This window comes from Chiloscyllium plagiosum, chromosome 4, assembly GCF_004010195.1.
Source record: "Chiloscyllium plagiosum isolate BGI_BamShark_2017 chromosome 4, ASM401019v2, whole genome shotgun sequence".
Classification (NCBI taxonomy): domain Eukaryota; kingdom Metazoa; phylum Chordata; class Chondrichthyes; order Orectolobiformes; family Hemiscylliidae; genus Chiloscyllium; species Chiloscyllium plagiosum.
This window is the reverse complement of record NC_057713.1, coordinates 50,683,023-50,700,755: the sequence shown is the minus strand read 5'-3', so window position 1 is coordinate 50,700,755 and position 17,733 is coordinate 50,683,023. Positions and strand designations below refer to the sequence as shown.

At 39.9% G+C, this 17,733-nt stretch overlaps 1 protein-coding gene across 11 annotated transcripts in view; it reads right to left on the bottom strand.

The window, feature by feature from the left end:
• Positions 1–17,733, bottom strand: part of dlgap1a (discs, large (Drosophila) homolog-associated protein 1a) — a 767,710-nt gene that overhangs the window by 210,992 nt on the left and 538,985 nt on the right. For all 11 annotated transcript variants that reach the window (XM_043688191.1, XM_043688189.1, XM_043688201.1 and 8 more), the window contains one exon: positions 2,883–3,910. In XM_043688191.1, coding sequence (XP_043544126.1) covers positions 2,883–3,839 — 957 coding nt within the window. In that variant the 5' untranslated portion in view covers positions 3,840–3,910. The remainder of the gene's footprint in view (positions 1–2,882; positions 3,911–17,733) is intronic.

Sequence of the window (17,733 nt, the reverse complement as noted above, 5' to 3'; positions counted from 1 at the left end):
GCTGTACAGGACATTGGTTAGGCCACTGTTGGAATATTGCATGCAATTCTGGTCTCCTTCCTATCGTAAAGATGTTGTGAAACTTGAAAGGGTTCAGAAAAGATTTACAAGTACGTTGCCAGGGTTGGAGGATTTGAGCTATAGGGAGAGGTTGAACAGGCTGGGGCTGTTTTCCCTGGAGCTTCAGAGGCTGAGGGGTGACCTTATAGAGATTTAAAAATTATGAGGGGCATGGATATGGTAAAATAGACAATGGAGTCAGGGAGTCCAGAACAAGAGGGCATAGGTTTAGGGTGAGAGGGGAAAGATATAAAAGAGACCGAAGGGGCAACTTTTTCACACAGAGGGTGGTACGTGTATGGAATGAGCTGCCAGAGGATGTGGTGGAGGCTGGTACAATTGCAACATTTAAGAGGCATTTGGATGTGTATATCAATAGGAAGGGTTTGAAGGGATATCGGCCGGGTGCTGGCAGGTGGGACTATATTGGGTTCGGATATCTGGTTGGCATGGACAGGTTAGACCGAAGGTCTGTTTCCATGCTGTACATCTCTATGACTTTATGAGTACAACCACAGCCTATTTAACTTCTCCTCAATCAAACAACATCCTCCATATCTGGAATCAATCTAGTGAACCTTCTCTTGACTGGTTCCAATGTCATTGAAAAAGGACAACATATTTAGAATGGTCAGTTTTGAAGAAGGATCATACCAAACTCAAAATGTGAACGCTGTTTCTCTCTCCACAGGTGCTGCCAGATGTGTTGTGTCTCTCCAGTATTTTCTGTGCTTCTTTCAGATTTCTAGTATCTGCAGTATGTATTTTTGAATGTTTATATCTGCTGGTTACACTTTACATATTCTGTTTGTTACCTCCTCAAAGAATTGCAATAACATTGTCAGATATCATTTCCCCTTCATGAAGCCACATTGACTCTGCTTGATTTTTTTATGCATTTCTGAATGCTTTGCTTTTATATTATATTACTGTGGCACTCCCACTTGTTACAGATTGCAATCCTGAAAATATTCGCCTTATCCCAACATTCTACTTTCTACTAGTTAGCCAATCCTCTATCCATGTTTAAATGCTATCTCCAATACCATTGACTCTTATCTTATTGAGCAGCCTAATGTGTGGGTTTATATTAAATGCCTTCTATAAATCCAAATATATTATCTCTCCTGCTCCACTTCTATCTGTATTGCTTGTTACTTCTTCAAATAATTCTAATAAACTTGTCAAGCATGGTTTATGAAGCCACGTTTACTGCTTACTTTTTGATGAATTTCTAAATGCTTTGCTATTATAGCTTTATAATTAACTCTAACATTTTCCCAACAACAGATGTTAAGCTAACTGGCCTATAGTTAGCTATTCTTGGTCTCTTACCCTTTTTGAATAAAGGTGGTTTTCCAATCCTCCAGTACTATTCCAGAATCTAAGGATGCATGGAAGATTACAATGAGTGCATCCGTTATTTCTGTCATAATTTCCTTTCTATCTCACCAACATCTCACCAGCTGCAGGGTGCATAACAGCTTTTAGTACTGTTGCTTTCCCTAATTTATTTTCTCCAGTGATAGCTATTATGTTTATTTCTTCTAGGCAAAAGTGAGGACTGCAGATGCTGGAGATTAGAGTTGAGAGTGTAGTGCTGGAAAAGCACAGCAGGTCAGACAGCATCTGAGGAGCAGGAAAATCGACATTGAAGGAAAATGACGTTCTTGATGAAGGGCTTTTGCCTGAATGTTATTTTTCTGCTCCTCAGATGCTGCCTGACCTGCTGTGCTTCTCCAGCACCCCACACTCTCAACCGTTTATTTCTTCTGCCCTGTCCCACCACGTTTTGCCCCTTGATTATTTAGTATATTTGGAATGCTGTTCATGTCTTCTACTGTGAATATTGATGCAAAGTATTTATTTAACATATTTATTTTACCTATTTATTCAACCACTTCCTGGTTCCCCATGATTATTACCTTATTCTCTACTTGGACTGTTTCACTTTGGCCTCACATCTTTTTATATGTCTAAAGAAGCTCTTACTCTCTTCCTTGACATTACTTGCAAGTTTACCCTCAAAGTTTATTTTCTCCTTTATTTTTGGTAATCTTTTGTTGGTTTTTAAAATTTTCCAATTCAGTGGCTTACCACTAATTTTTGCCATATTGGGCATACTTGCTTTTAATCTGATGCTATCCTTAACTTTCCTGGTTAACCATAGTTGTCTTAACCCCTTTCTTGAATCCTTCTTCCTGATTGGGATATATCTTTGCTGTGAACCATGAACTATTTCTCAAATGTCATTGTTCTTCAACCACCTTTGCCGCGGAAACTTCCCAGTCCACTCCAGTCAACTCTGCCTTCGTTAACTTTGTAACTACCCTTACTTAGGTTTAGTATTCTTGGCTCATGTTTGTCCCTCTTAAACTGGATACCAAATTTTACAACATTACAGTCACTGCATTAATGGGGACCTTTTATTCTGAGATCATTTATTAAATCTGCATCATTACACATCAATAGATCCAAAATAGCTCATCCCTAGTTAAAAAAAACTGTCATCTTGGAAACAGTCCCAAATACATGGTATCAATTCTTTGTGGCTAACTCTGCTAATTTGAACTTCTCAATCTTCATGAAGGTTAATTTGTTAAAGACTTTTTATAACTCCAATGCCCAATGAAGCTTTTCTTTCCAGTGTAATAAATTGGAATCTGAAATCTTTCTTATTTTGATGTGCTAGTAATATTTTGCTGTTTCCAACACAGTCCACAAATCATAGCTATTGTACATATGTATAAACATATTAATAATGTGTACACAATATTTGTAGCAGCAATGTGCTTCGATATTGCTATACACTGGATGCATACCTGGAGATACTGGCATGAACGTTCTTTCTGGCACGACTCCGATTTCATGACCGTTTTATTATCAAGATTCATTGAGGATTTCTGATAAACCTCATGGGCTCGGCTCACTGTTAATGTTGAAGACCACGAACTCTTCTTCATGATTTGTGCATCAACGTTCAGTGGGATGTTTACACAAGTTGTGCATTTCATGTCATTATTGCTTCTGGAAGTTTTTAACGTCTGTTCACTGATAGTATTATAAGCTTCCATGAAGTACTGAGATGTTGAACGGTCAGGACAACGACCCATAGTCATCACATTTGTTGGGCCATGATAAATACATACATCACCATCCAAGTTATCTTCTGAACTCCACCACCCTGAAATATTAGATTTGTTTTTCAGTTCCGACTTCCTATCTTTGCTTTTGCTGCGCTTGCCACGTTTCGTCGCATGCATTTCATCAGGACTTGCTTTATTACCATTTATATTTCCTTTGGAAGGTCCTTCGAGAGAATGTGACTTGGTAAACAGCTTTTGCACTGAGTGAACCAGGTGGCGGATTCTTCCTGGGCTTTCACTTCGGTGTTCCAGGGCTGACCGCTTATATTGTAATGTGTGGAACCCATCCCGGCGGATTGGAAGTTGCCTCTCAAATTGGTCCAGAAGGTTGGCAGGGATGCGATTGGTTTTATTGGATGAAGGTGCAGGCACCAGGGCGCATTCTTCCTTAAGGTCATGTTGTGAACTGTAATGTCTTCTGGGAAAAGTACTACTAGATATTTGATCACTGAATGGAACCGTGCACTCTGAGTGAAAGGAGTTCCTCTGGGGGCAATAGGAATGATCGTCATGGTGGGAGTCAACTGGATTGAGAATGTATGGCTTCCTTTCCTGGTGGTGGGTCAACGTATCACACAAAGGGTCACAGTTAGTTGCATGATGTTGGCCTCGGTTGCTTGATAACCCTTTCATTCTTGTGGCTGATATTTTTCCCAAGTCATTTAATAACTGTAGTTATTATCAGGAGGTGTCTTGAGAAAGCCCTGTAAAGTGACAAAAGGGAAATAACTAATCAGTAACATAATTTCCCATCACTTGGGTTAAAAAGGAAGCACTGTAATAAAAAATGTCATTGAATCTTTCAGTACAGAGTCCATAGTTTCTGGTTATCAAAGAACAAGTTAAAATTTGATACAAATTAAAAAATGAAAAATCCTTAACCATCTGATTCTTATCCAAACATTTTTCTATGACATTTTTCTATGAATTTTAGTTTTCTAATTAAATAACCAATTCTTATAAAATAAGATCCCATATATACAGAGATCATAGGCAGCTAATGTTCAGTTGAAAAGCAGCACACTATTGTTTTAATTATTATAGGACTATTTGAGTCTAATTTTCATCAGTGCATTGATTATGCAGTACAACTCCAGAAAACACGCATTACATAAATTACATTTACTGTAACTTTCTGGAATTTTTTTCATGTAATTTGCTGTTTGACATAAATGCACTAATAAAATGTTTTATGCCTCCAGCGAAGTCTGGCCCAATGCATTGTTTCCAATTAATTAGAATGGATTGGTTTAGTTCGTAGACTAATCCAAAATCAAACCTGAACACTGGAAATTTGAAATAAAAACAAAGAAAACTCAGCTTCTGTAAGGATAGAAACAGAGTTGATGTTTCAGATTGTGACCTTTCATTAGGACATTTTCAGGAAGCATTAATGTTTCTCAAACTACAATAAATGCAACCTTAGATACGTCTAAGAAATCTGAATGTGGGTATGCAAATTGGGGCCATTGTAGTTATCCAAAATGAAAACTGAAATTTTGATTTTGTGCTCATTAAATGCCAAAATCATTAAAGCCATAATAAAAAAAAGAATGTGTCTTCCTACTGATGCCAGAATCAGTGTTAGTATAAAACCCGTTGACTATCTAAACTAGTTCTGAAGCATGTTAATTGCCAGCAGCTAGTCGACATTTTTTTGATTATTTCCATGCCTAACAGTCATAGGTTAAACAAATTTACCCATTATTGAGCGGCCACTGGTTCAGAGTTGTTGTGGGTGTAGTAATTGTAACAAGGTCAGCCGGGTGGACCTCATAAAATATGATTTCCCTGACTGGACCAAGTTAACTGCCCCAATCAGGGAGTCCTGGCTGACAGATAAAAATAGGAATGTCAGAGGTTCTGTTCACTCTAAAAGTTGGCTCTGAGGAAGCCGGACCAGTGTCAAATATTATGTACATGTAAATAAAGGGTGACTTGGTGACAGGATACTGGTGTCTGGAATTAGTTCAGTGCGTATTGGGGGGGAGAGTTCAACTAGTAGTGACACAAATCAGGCAGTAATAGACTTGGCCCATAATAGATGTACTATTTTTTTAACGATGAGTGATCTGATACAGGTTTATTAAATTGCAAAAGGATTTAATAAGGTGGATGTGAAGGGGGTGACCAAAGTTAAGGATCATAATATGAGTCTAAGAAATCTGAGATAGGACCCAGGACAAACTTCCTTATCCAGAGAGTGATAAGAATGTGGAATTTGCTCACAGAATGAGGAGTTGTGGTGAAACATACAGATGTATTCAAGGGAAGTTTGATAAACATGAGAAAAAATAGGTTTGTACTGTTTGTATTTTATGGAGAGAAGTTGTGGGATGCAGTTCAATAACCAGTACGGACTACTTGAATCAAATGGCCTGTTTCTGTGATGTAAGTTTTCTGGATTGAGAAAATAGAATCAGAAACAATAATACATCAAGTGTGGTTAATCCAATCCCAGTCTATTTCTCCAGCCAATGAAGATAAATTTCACACTTAGTAATTTAAATCTGTACAGTTTCCACTCTTGTTTTGGATTATATGATTTCATTTTGAAAATTGAAAAAAAAAATGGTCTTGCTTATAACAAAGAAAAGGACCTGTGTCTTCTATGAACAAGGTCATTTGCTTATAAAGTGGAATTTAATGTGGATGTGGGGGGACAGGGCATATTATCACCAGTGAGACCTGGTGCCATTCCTATAAACCTAATCAGAGTGCCAACAGAATAACGGTCCTAATATGCACCGGGAAATCTGCTGAACTCTGCACGTTCTACTTTGGATAGTCCATCCCTGAGCATTACCTGCCTATCAGATCTGGGCCTTTGGCAATGGATCCTTTAGAGATGGGTAAGTATGGGTGGAATGGGAGTCCCAAGGAGGGATGGCACTGAACCAGATTGAACAGCAGGTGGCTGATAGAGCAGCAGGGGGCTTCTGCAGGCTCCTTCCTCCTGATGCCAGCTCCCCTACTCAGGTACACTGAGCCTTTGAACACCAGACACCCAAGAATGTCTTAGAAAATCCATCAAGGCTTTCTTGATTGAATCCCTGTTGGCAAATCCCCTGCTAAGTGCCTGTGGCAGCGGAATGAGATGCTTCAGTGTCTAATTAAGGTCTTCAGCTTGGCTCTTGGTGCAAGCCTTCCGCTCAGGTTTAATGTGGGGCAAAAGGAAACCAGCAGATTCTCCATCCACAACCTTTCGCTTGATCACTCTGCATCTATTCACTTCTAAACTTGTTTCTAGAGCCATACATTCCATTCCTTGTGGAGGTGGGAGCGGTTAGGAATGGCAAAAACTTTAATTTTCTCATTGTAATTTTGAATTTCTGTGCCTTCCCAGTCCAACACCAACTTCATATGACTATTGTGTGGGTTGAGACAGCCTTGCGTTGGATTGTGACCCCAAAGACACATCCAATCACTTAGGTTACCACTTAGAGTCAAAGGGGAAATGTGTATTTCCTGTTTACCAGTATCTGCATCAGGCTGGCTGGGTTTGGAAGCTTTCTGACAGCCTTGTTTGACAGTTCAGGAGCCTTGGAGCCTGCTGTGAAATTGGTTAAAGATAAGTGTTTAATGGATTGACGGTTTCAAATGTCACAAATGTCATTACTAGATGTTGCATGACAAAGTAAATGATTGATTATAGGGTTCTGTCCAGCAGATGTAAATTTGTCACGATGTTGAGCATTGACGGTGTGTTGGCTTGCATTAGCAAGGGGATTGAGGTTAAGAGCTGCTAGATTATGCTGCAGCTCTAAAGAGTCCTGGTTAGACCACACTTGGAATATTATGTTCAGTTCTGATTTGGAGATGCCGGTGTTGGAACTGGGGTGTACAAAGTTAAAAATCACACAACACCAGGTTATAGTCCAACAGATTTAATTGGAAGCACCCTAGCTTTTGGAGTGCCGCTCAGGAGCAACCACCTGATGAAGGTGTGGTGCTCCGAAAGCGAGTGTGCTTCCATTTAAACCTGTTGGACTATAACCTGGTGTTGTGTGATTTTTAACTATGTTCAGTTCTGGTCACCTCATTATAGGAAAGAGTGGGAACTTTAGAGAGGGTGCAGAGGAGATTTACCAGGATGTCGCCTGGACTGGAGGGCGCTGTCTTATGAAGAAAGGTTGAGGGAGCTAGGGCTTTTCTCATTGGAGTGAAGAAGGATGAGAGGTGGCTTGATAAAGGTGTACAAGATATTGAGAGACATAGATAGAGTGGATGACCAGAGACTTTTTCCCATGGCAAAAATGTCTATCACAAGGGGGTATAATTTTAAGGTAATTGGAGGAAGGTTTAGGGGGATGTCAGAGATAGGTTTTTACTCAGAGAGTGGTGGGTATGTGGAATGCACTGTCAGTCGTGGTAGTAGAGTAGATGCATTAGGGACGTTTAACTGACTCTTGGATATGCACATGGAAGTTAGTACAATGAAAGGAATGTAGGTTAGTCTGATCCTACAATAGAATAGAAGGTCGGCACAACACCGAGGGCTGAAGGGCCTGTACTGTGCTGTACTGTTCAATGTTCTATTTGATAGCTGGGGACTTTTATATATGCCTTACTATGTTTCAAAATTAAAGAACAACTTACCAGAGATTGTGTTCACAGTTTTATTGACAGTTTTAACATGTTAAGCTGTGTGACAAGCTTGCTGTTAGATTGTAGAAAATGTACTTTTTCCTCCACATCTAAAGACTGTACGCATGGTGAACTGTAATGGAGATTATGTGTGTGCATGTGTGTATATGTTGAGAGATGGCATGTCTATGGAGTGCATTCAGAGTGTAATGGGGCATCAGGTTATGAGGGACCCTGCTGGCTGCATGGGGAATATAAGGGAAATGCAGCTATGAGACAGCAGGGTACCTGGGTGAGCATGGAGGACACAAGATATGTGTGGAAGACTATGTTGGGGAGCAGGACTGCTGTCTTAGTGAACTGAGGTGGGCATTCTAATCAATTTGCACTTCTCTGAAGCTGCCTCGGGACTCAGAAAACCTGAACATGGCCTGTCCATTTCTCCAACAGTCTTAATTGTGGCAGGTATGAAGAAAGGTGGCAGGCTTTGGTTTTGAAATTGGGAAATGATTTGACTTGCATTTCTCAAGCTTAACACACATGAAATTTGGTGAAGACAGGGTTTTTAATCAGTGTTTTAAAACTTGCACTCCATGAATTCAACTGTTTTCCCCCAAACATTAAAATCCACTCGTCTTGATGGCTAGCATTCTGACAATTCTCATGGGTTATTAATTAAAACTAGGAACAAATGTGAGAAATTCAATTTGTAACGCTCCATTTCACTGTTGGAAGGTAGGCTTTTGGCCTTCTCATTACATGTCATGCCAAATCAGAACTGAGGTGTGTGTTAAAGGCTTGGGTGACTTTGAGTTGTCTAGCCCGCCAACCCAAAACAGTCATGACATCCTATAAAATAGTAAATTATGGTTGTAAACCAACACTGGGATTACAAAGTGATGTTCTGATGTAAATGGAGGAATCTGAGCTTCCCATTCTCCATTCTATCACAGTTTGAGTGTCTAAGGATCTACTTAAGGACTGCTGTGTGCTGGTCTGTAAGGTGCCAATAGATTTTCAGTCGTGATTTAAGTTAGTGCAGTGGAAATAGTAGTGCTGTTCCATCCAATTCCTTTGGACAACCTATCGGCATCTTTAATCATTCCCTTGCAAACCCTGGAATAATTTACCCTCTCCTTCTGATGAGCTTGCTGATTAATGTGATCCAATTTTGCTTGGGTCTCAGCCCAGTACAAGCAGCGAGTAATGCAGATGCCCTAGCCGTTTTGTGTTCATTTTGGGTGTAATCAAGCTGCAAGGTTCTAGTCCAGAAAGAATCAGATGACAGACATATGTTTCAATAGATATGCACTGAATTTGAAAGCACTGTATGGAGAATTTGGCACTTTCACTTGGAACTTGCATCAAACCAATGAGCGCAAAATGGAATGAGTAAATAGTACAACCGAAGATTTACTTCTAATGTTGGTTTTGCCATGGTAACCAATGAGAGTTCATCTGTTACTTCTGAACAATACCAGATTACGAATTCTAAATGTTTTTTGCACATGATGTTTCATTATGTCAATCTGAGTAACATACATTAAAGCATCATATTCACATGCAACTGTTTATTTCTTATTATAGAGCTAGGAAAACAAGCCCCTGAAATAATAATTGACTCACTGTTTAAATTACAGTTTGACAAAAGCAGGATAGTCTTTTCTCTCAGCCAAGAAACAAAGGTTTGCTAGATTATTTTTAATTAAAATAATGCACCATCAACTAAAGTATTTGCTTTACAAATTAAACAACTGCGTAAAATAACTGAATGATTAAAATGGGTTCAGGGCATTTTCCAAAACTCACTTGGTAAGTTCAGGTAACATTGATTCATGTGGACAGTAAATGTTCCATTCCTGGACTGTTTTGAGTTAGTTAATCTCTGGCAATGGTGGTAATGTAACAGTTTGGATTAGAGAAAGGAAAAGTAACCCACTCCTGATCATATTCAGTGATTGTTGCTAAAAAGTATGTTTGCAGATATCACATGAAGACAGGAGCACAGTTTCAGTAGTATCCTTCATAATTGCTTAATGTACTAGCACCCGATGCCGATAAACCCACATGAAAAATGGGTACTTGAAGCGATGTTGTGGTGACTTTTGTGCTTTAGCGAAAAGCCTACATTTACGTTATCTTAAGTCCAATGTTATTCTTTTATTCATTTATAGTATTATCAACATTGGAGGAGCTTTGATTTATGAGCTAAGGGAGGGGGGCAGGACATACCCCAGAATTGTGATTGTGTTGGCTGGAACCAAATGTGTAAGGTATAATACAGTAAAGTGTGACTACATTCAGGCTATTACCTGATGAGTAAGACATCTCTCCCAATTTGGCATTAGCCCCCAAGTGTTAGTAAGTAGAACTTTGCAAGGTTGACGGGGCTCTGTTTGCTTTTGTTTTTTCTGGTGTCTTATTTGATACCAGGTTGTCTTCCATTTTCATTCCTTTTTTTCCACTTCTAGAAGTTGGTACAACTGAATGGCTTGTTCAGCCATTTGAAAGGGCAGGCAAATGTTAACCACAACGCTGTGGGTCTGGAGTCACATTCAGACTAGATAAGGACAGTAGTTCCCTTCACTAAAGGACAGTTGTGAACCAGATCAGTTTTAACGATAATTAACAATGGTTTCACGATTATCATTTTACTTTTAATTTTATGTTTTTCCTGAATTCAAATTCCACCATCTGCCATGGTGGAATTCAAACCTGAGTCTCTGATTACTAGCCCACCAATAAGACCACTCGTCCATTGCCTTCCCCAAACTAAGATCCTTCTGGTAACGTACTCTTAAACCTCGAGGAAGTGGTGACGTGATCTTATTCTGGACCTGAAGCAGTGTGTAAATGGAGGGCTGATTGGATGTTGGATTACAGCTAATCTCAGGACACACTCCAAGACAGATTCCAGTGAAATAACCATGCATGGCCTTTCAATGAAAAAGGGCAGTAAACGTTTAAGAACGGCTTTGAAACAATTAAGTGTGCATCTACGCTCAGCATTAGCAGAGAATGAAACACTACTATTACAAATTAAAATATGTAAGTGCAAGATTAAGTCACTTAATGATTTTATACTTATGAAGATATTGATTGCAATATCACTCTAGAGGCACTTAGTAATGTTTCTGTCTGCACCAAACATACTAAAGGACATTGAATGGTGTGAACTAAATGAAGGATCATGAGAAGTAGATGACAAGCATGAGGTGGTGTGACTTGGAAGGATGAGGCATGGGAAGTGTTGGGGGTGTGAGGTTTTACTGTTTTTTTTAATAACTAGGATAAAGTCCTGGAATTCTGAGCTGGGCCTTTTAAACAGCTCAACTCCAAACCTGGCCCTTACTGTTGCTGCCGCTGCACTATTTTGGAGTTGGCAGACCTGCCTTCTGTTAACACTTGCTCTTCCATAGACTGAAACTCCAAAAACTTGGGAGAAGTTTCTCCATTGTCAGGCTTTCAGGATTGGGAAAGTTCCTGTGTTTGCACTTCCAGGAATGAACATTTAGATCTTGGTAGGTCACAGTTTTGTTTGACCTGGGGTAATAAATGAAATGATTAATAATTGTAGTCCCATAGTCTCTATTACCACACTTGGAAAGTAGAGGTATGAGCTCAAAATTGTTGCCTTGGTGGTTACAAGTTAAACTTTTATTGTTTAAAAAATAAAAAAAAGTTTGCATATGCAATATCATATAAAGACAATGCTTTTTCATTTGACTAAAATGTAGGAAATGTTGAGAACATTCAGCTGGTCAGTCAGCATCAATGGTGAGAGAAATATTGCATTAATGGATTAGGCCAATGACCTTGTCTCAAATCTGTATTTACTTCAGTGCCCAGCATGAACCAGATTCTCCTTGGAAGCAATTTTTTTTTTAGATTTGCCAGGTGATTGTCGTGCTTCCACAGACAATGTAAGCTAATTGTACTTCGGATATTAGGGCGTCGAAGATTTGACCGAGTACTAGTGTGCTGCAAATTAATTCATAAATATTTTATATCTATAACAAAGAAACATATGAATGCTCTTATGCTGTTTCCATGCATGACCTTCACCGTGACTGAAGAAAATAGGCTTTTAGCATTGGAGAATTGTTCAGTCTATTCCTCTCTGATCTGTGCACAAACGCAAAGTCATTTATGATGCTCCACAAATATAACGTCTCAAAAAGTAAAACATGAGTTTCAATTGTCCTAGTGATCAATTATCTCAAAAGCAAAAATAAAGTGGATGTTATAAGTTTGAATAGCTTGTTCAAAATGCAGCAAGAGATAAGGATTTGATTTGATTGACAGCATATATTTTTCTGAGAAGCAGAAGATTTGTAGTTTGGGTTGAGGTTCTGGATGTAAATTTGCTTGTTGAGCTGGAAGGTTCACCTTCCGACATTTCGTCACCATACTAGGTAACATCTTCAGTGAGCCTCCAGACGGAGCACTGCTGGTGTTTCCTGCTTTCACCCAAACCTATAAATAGAACGCAAGAAACACCAGCAATGCTTCGTCCGGAGGCTCACTGAAGATGTTACCTAGTATGGTGACGAAACATCTGAAAATGAACCTTCCAGTCAGTGAGCAAACCTACATCCATTGATCAATTAAATCATGCAAGTTCATGATCTTAGCTCTGTTATTGGAGAAGTAGTGAGTGCAAGGGTTTCGAGGGTGTTAGTTGGGTGGAGAGGATGTAAATTTTCTTTGGGTGAGGTTAGGGGAGGTGGGGTGGTGAATTTCCCATTCATCCATCACACCCTCAGCAGAAGAATGATGAATATCTCAGGAAAGCAGCATGAAAGAATCACCTGGACTTACTGCAGCTATTCTGCTGAAATTATGCAGACAATTGGCAGAACTCCCATGGAAATTTATTCTCTAGTTGCTTCAACAAGAAAAACTGAAAGAGAAGCCTTCCATGCTATATCATTCCAGGTAGCTTTCATAGATGTTTCAGATGTTTGTTTTCAACTGCATGCATTTCTCAAATAAAAGGATACAAATGACATGTGGTAGTTCCTTCTTCTCCCCTCCAAACATTTACAGTTACAATAGTTTCAATTGTTGCCTTTTAGTCCTAATCCATTCTGGGTTATGTGTTTCAAATGAATGGAGCTGTACATAGTATGCTACTACAAGTGGTAGTTCAGGAGTACATTCTTACATCCTCCTACAAAAGCAAAAGAAATTCTTCCAGCTGTTCTCCTGGCAATTGGAGTGCTAAATCTGGGCCATTTTCTAGACTGTTTCATTTCATTACCTCTTGCCTCAACTCGCAATACATTCCCTTGCCATTGGCCACCTACAGTAATCAGTTAATAATAGCAGTTTCAGTACCAAGAGTGCACTGTGCTACAGAAACCGATCTATCCATTGTATGGTTTAGATGGTTAGAATGTGCAAGTGCCAGAGTCACATTACATCCTATGCTTACTGCCACCCTATGATTTTAAAGTCTGGTCAGAGCAAAACAGAAGTATAAAGTGTCACAATGCTGCCCACCTGAGTTGTCTCACAGTTTCTTGAAAATGAAGCATCAGAGAAAATTGTGAAAATTGGACAGAAAAATTCAGAATACTCTGCCCTAATTGTCTAAGACAATTTCAAAATTCTGCATACGCTGCGAATCATTTACATGATCACTGGATATTACCCACTATTACCTTACTTGCTTTTGTATCATCATCATTATGTGGTTGCAACATGAATCTTTCTTTCTTGTTCTTTCTTTTTTGGAAAAACATTTCATATTCTTTAAAGAGAAATTGGGAGATGTTGCATACATTCCAGACCAGACAGGCCTGTAACTTTCACATGGAGAAAGTGAGGACTGCAGATGCTGGAGACCAGAGTTGAAAAGTGTGGTGCTGGAAAAATACAGCAGGCCAGGCAGCATCCGAGGAGCAGGAGAATCGACATTTCGGGTATAAGTCCTTCTTCAGGAAAGAAGGGCTTCCTGAAGAAGGGCTTATGCCCGAAACGTCGATTCTCCTGCTCCTCGGATGCTGCCTGGCCTGCTCTGTTTTTCCAGCACCACACTTTTCAACTCTGTAACTTTCACATGACAACATGTGATGCTCTGGTATAAAGTCACCCAACTCGCCAACAGCCAATCTTTCTGTGTAATGGTGTCAATGTAATGTCTTCAGTTAGTCAGTTATGTCTATGTAAAGTACAGTAACATCATAAAGGATATGTGGGGGGAAGGCCTGGACGCTGCCAGCGTACCAGATGACCAGATGTGCAAAAAGTGATCCCAGCTGCAGAAGTTAAAGCTCTGGGTTTCCAAGGCAACCTCAATGGTCGTAATCTCTGGATTACTCCTACAGCCATGTGCTCGTGGGTTTAGAAATAGGAGAATAGGACAGATGAATGAGTTGCTCAGGAGTTAGTGCGAGGGGATTCCTGGATCACTGGGACCATTTTTGGAGAAGGTAGGACATATCTAATCAAGACGGTTTGCACCTGAACCATATTGGGACCAACATCCTTGCAGGTAGCTTTGCTGGTGCTGTTGGGAGGAATTTAGTCTGGTATGAGGAGGGGACACAGAAAATTGATGAAATAGAGCTTCAGCAAAGGAAACAAGTCAGAGTGAGCTCAAATACATTGAGTGTCAAGCGAGTAAGGCAAGGCTGAATGGTCTTTACTTTAATGCTAGGAGTCTAATGGGTAAGACTGATGAGTTAAAGGCGTGGGTTGATACATGGAAGTTTGACATTGTTGGCATCACAGAAACATAGTTGAGGGAAGGTTGAACTGGCAACTTAACATTCCAGGCTATAGGATCTTTAGGTGAGATAAAAGAGGGTGCAAAACGGATGATGGTGTAGCACTATTAATTAATGAGTCAATTACTGCAATAAGGAGAGAATATTTTGGGAGGGTCCTCAAAAGATGCTTTTGTGGAATTACTTAGGAATGTTAAAAGGGCAGCAACTTTACGGGGAGTGTACTATAGGCCCCCAAAGAGTCAGTGGGAAATAGAGGAATAAATATGTAGACAGTTCACAGGGGCATGAATGAGTAATAATTGGGTAATTATACTAAGGGATTTCACCTTTCACTGAGATAGTGTTAAGGGTTTAGAGGGGGTGGATTTCTTGACATGTATCCAGCAGAGTTTTTTTTGTATCAATATGTAGAAGGCCCAACAAGCATTGGCATGGTGCTGCATCTGGTTCTGGGGAACAAAGCTGGAGAAGTGTTCGATGAAGTAGAAGCAGTCCATTTTAGCAATAGTGACCACAACACCGTCCGGTTCAAAATTGTTCTGGACAAGGAAAATAATAGCCTGCAAAAGATGGCTCTGGCCTGGGGAGAAGGCAGATTCTAGTAAAATAAAGCAGGATCTGTCCAAAGTAGACTGCGAACCTTTCCTTGCAGGTAAGTCTATGGCAGAGCAGTGGGTGGCATTCAAAAAGGAGCTGGGAAGAGTACAGGTCCAATATGTACCTTTTGGGGAAATGTAGCAGCAATAAGTTCAGGGATATGCAGGACAATTCAGGACTAGATGAGGAAGATGAAAAAGGCTTTTAGAAAGTCCAAAGGGGGCAATTCAGCTACGGACCTAGAGGAATTTAGGCAGTGCAAGGGGGAACTTAAGGGAGTCGTAGGAGTCATGAGAAAGGACTTGCAAATAGGATTAAGGAGAATCCTACGGTACTTTATAATATATTAAAAGGAAGAGGTTAACCAGGGAAAGAGTAGGGCCCATTAGGGACAAAGATGGCAACTTGTGTGTGAAGCTGCAGGAGATTGGAAGTATGTTAAATGAATACTTCACTTTCATCTTCATTCTGGAAAAGGAGAATATAAGTACAGAATTCAGGAAAACGCAACTGTGAGGAACTTGCACAGTTAGACACAGGAAAAGGGGAAATATTGAAGGCTCTGTTGGCCTTAAAAACAGATAAATCTCCAGGCCCAGATGAATTGCATCCCAACAGCTGTGGGAGGTGAGGCAGGAAATTGCAGGGGCTCTGACACAAATTCTTAAATCCTCTCTGGCCAAGCGGCAAGTGCCAGAGGACTTAAGGATGGCTAATATGGTTCCACTTTTCAAGAAGGATGGTAGAGATAAAACTAGGAAATTATAGCTCTTTGTGTCAAACTATTGGGAGAAAATTCTGAAGGAGAAAATTAATATCCACTTGAAAGGCATGGGTTAATTAGGGATAGTCAGAATGGTTTTGTCAAAGGGAAATCATGCCTAACAAATCTGTTAGAATTTTTCAAAAATGTGATAAAATGTGTGGATGAGGGAAGTTCAATTGATGTAGTTCATATGGATTAAAGCAAAGCTTTTGACAAAGTTCCCAGACTGATTGAAAAGGTTAAAGCACATGGAATTGTAGGAAGCATGGTGAGATGGATCAGAAACTGGGTTCATAACGCACTGCCTGGAAAGGTAGTGGAGGCCAGAATTCTTACGACTTTTAAAAAATGTTTGGATGAGCAACTGAAATACCATAACATTCAAGGATACTGGATAAGTTCAGGAAATTGGGATAAGCGCCTTTAATGGTAGTTATGTCAGTACAGATTTGATGGGCCAATGTGCTTTGCTGCACTGTATGATTCTATGCCACTATGCCTCTATGTAAATAAGTCTGCAATATTGTATTGTATAAACAATTGTGTTGCAAATACACTTCAAGGTATATCTCAACAAGAGCCCAAATCTCTGTTCTTTTTGTTGTCTAACAAATAGAAAGCCACAAAGTGTATCTCTTGAATCCAAACTTTGTTTCTTTGTTTTATTTCAGCTTTGCCACACTTCCTTCAACTTTGGGATAACAGGACCAGTTTTCACACCTTCTAGGGTAATACGGGTGTGTTTTTCATCCCATAGCCTGGATTACTGAATGCTCCAAGCCCTTGAGAAATCACCTTCGACTGTTGCCATCAAGCCCTGGGCAGGGACTGGCAGAGATGACTGCTACTCCATGTTACACCCACTCACTCCCTCTCCCTGTGCCCCTGCCACCTCAGTCAATTGGCTGCCTTGACTCCATCAGAGCATAGAAAGGTTGTTGAAACTGGGCAAGTTCATCACAGAATGTAAGTTTATTCATGGACATTTCTGTAAGGAACCATGACCCTCAAAGCTCTTCTTGCTGTTAAATTACACATAACAAATTCCCCAAGTAAGTAACATTTATTGTAGTTGGATTTGTCAACTTTTGTAACCCTCGCTAAGGCAATGCATACCAATTGTATTTAGGATATAAGAAAACTGAGGTTTTGACTGGGCTCCAGTGCTCTGCAAATTGATGTGTAAATATTTAATTTTGAGAACAAAGTAACATACAACTATCTTATCTCCATATAAGATGTCTTACAAAATTTAAGCCTTTTAGCATCAGCTAATCTTTGCATTTTTTTAATCTTCCAGTTAATTTTTCTCTTTGTTTTGTGTGAAAGAAAAAGCAATTTGAACGTGCTCCGCAAAAAAACCTTTACCTGTATTTTTCAAAAAATCACAGTTAATTATGAAAAAGATCAATGTTTCTCAAAAACTAAGAGGTGAGGCCATACTGGATTTGGTTCTGGGTAATGAACCAGGCCAGGTGTTAGAATTAGAGGTAGGTGAGCACTTTGGGGACAGTGACCACAATTCGGTGACTTTTACTCTAGTGATGGAGAGGGATAAGTGTGCACTGCAGGGCAAGAGTTATAGCTGGGGGCAGGGATATTATGGTGTGGTGAGGCATGACTTAGGATGCGTGGCTTGGAAAAGTAGGCTTCAAGGCAAGGGCGTAATTGATATGTGGAGATTGTTCAAGGAGCAACTATTGAGTGTCCTTGAGTATGTACCTGTCAGGCAGGGAGGAAAGGGTCGTATGAGGGAGCCGTGGTTTAATAAGGAATTGGAATCCCTTGTTAAATGGAAGAGGGCGGCCTATGTAAAGATGAAGCGTGAAGGTTCAATTGG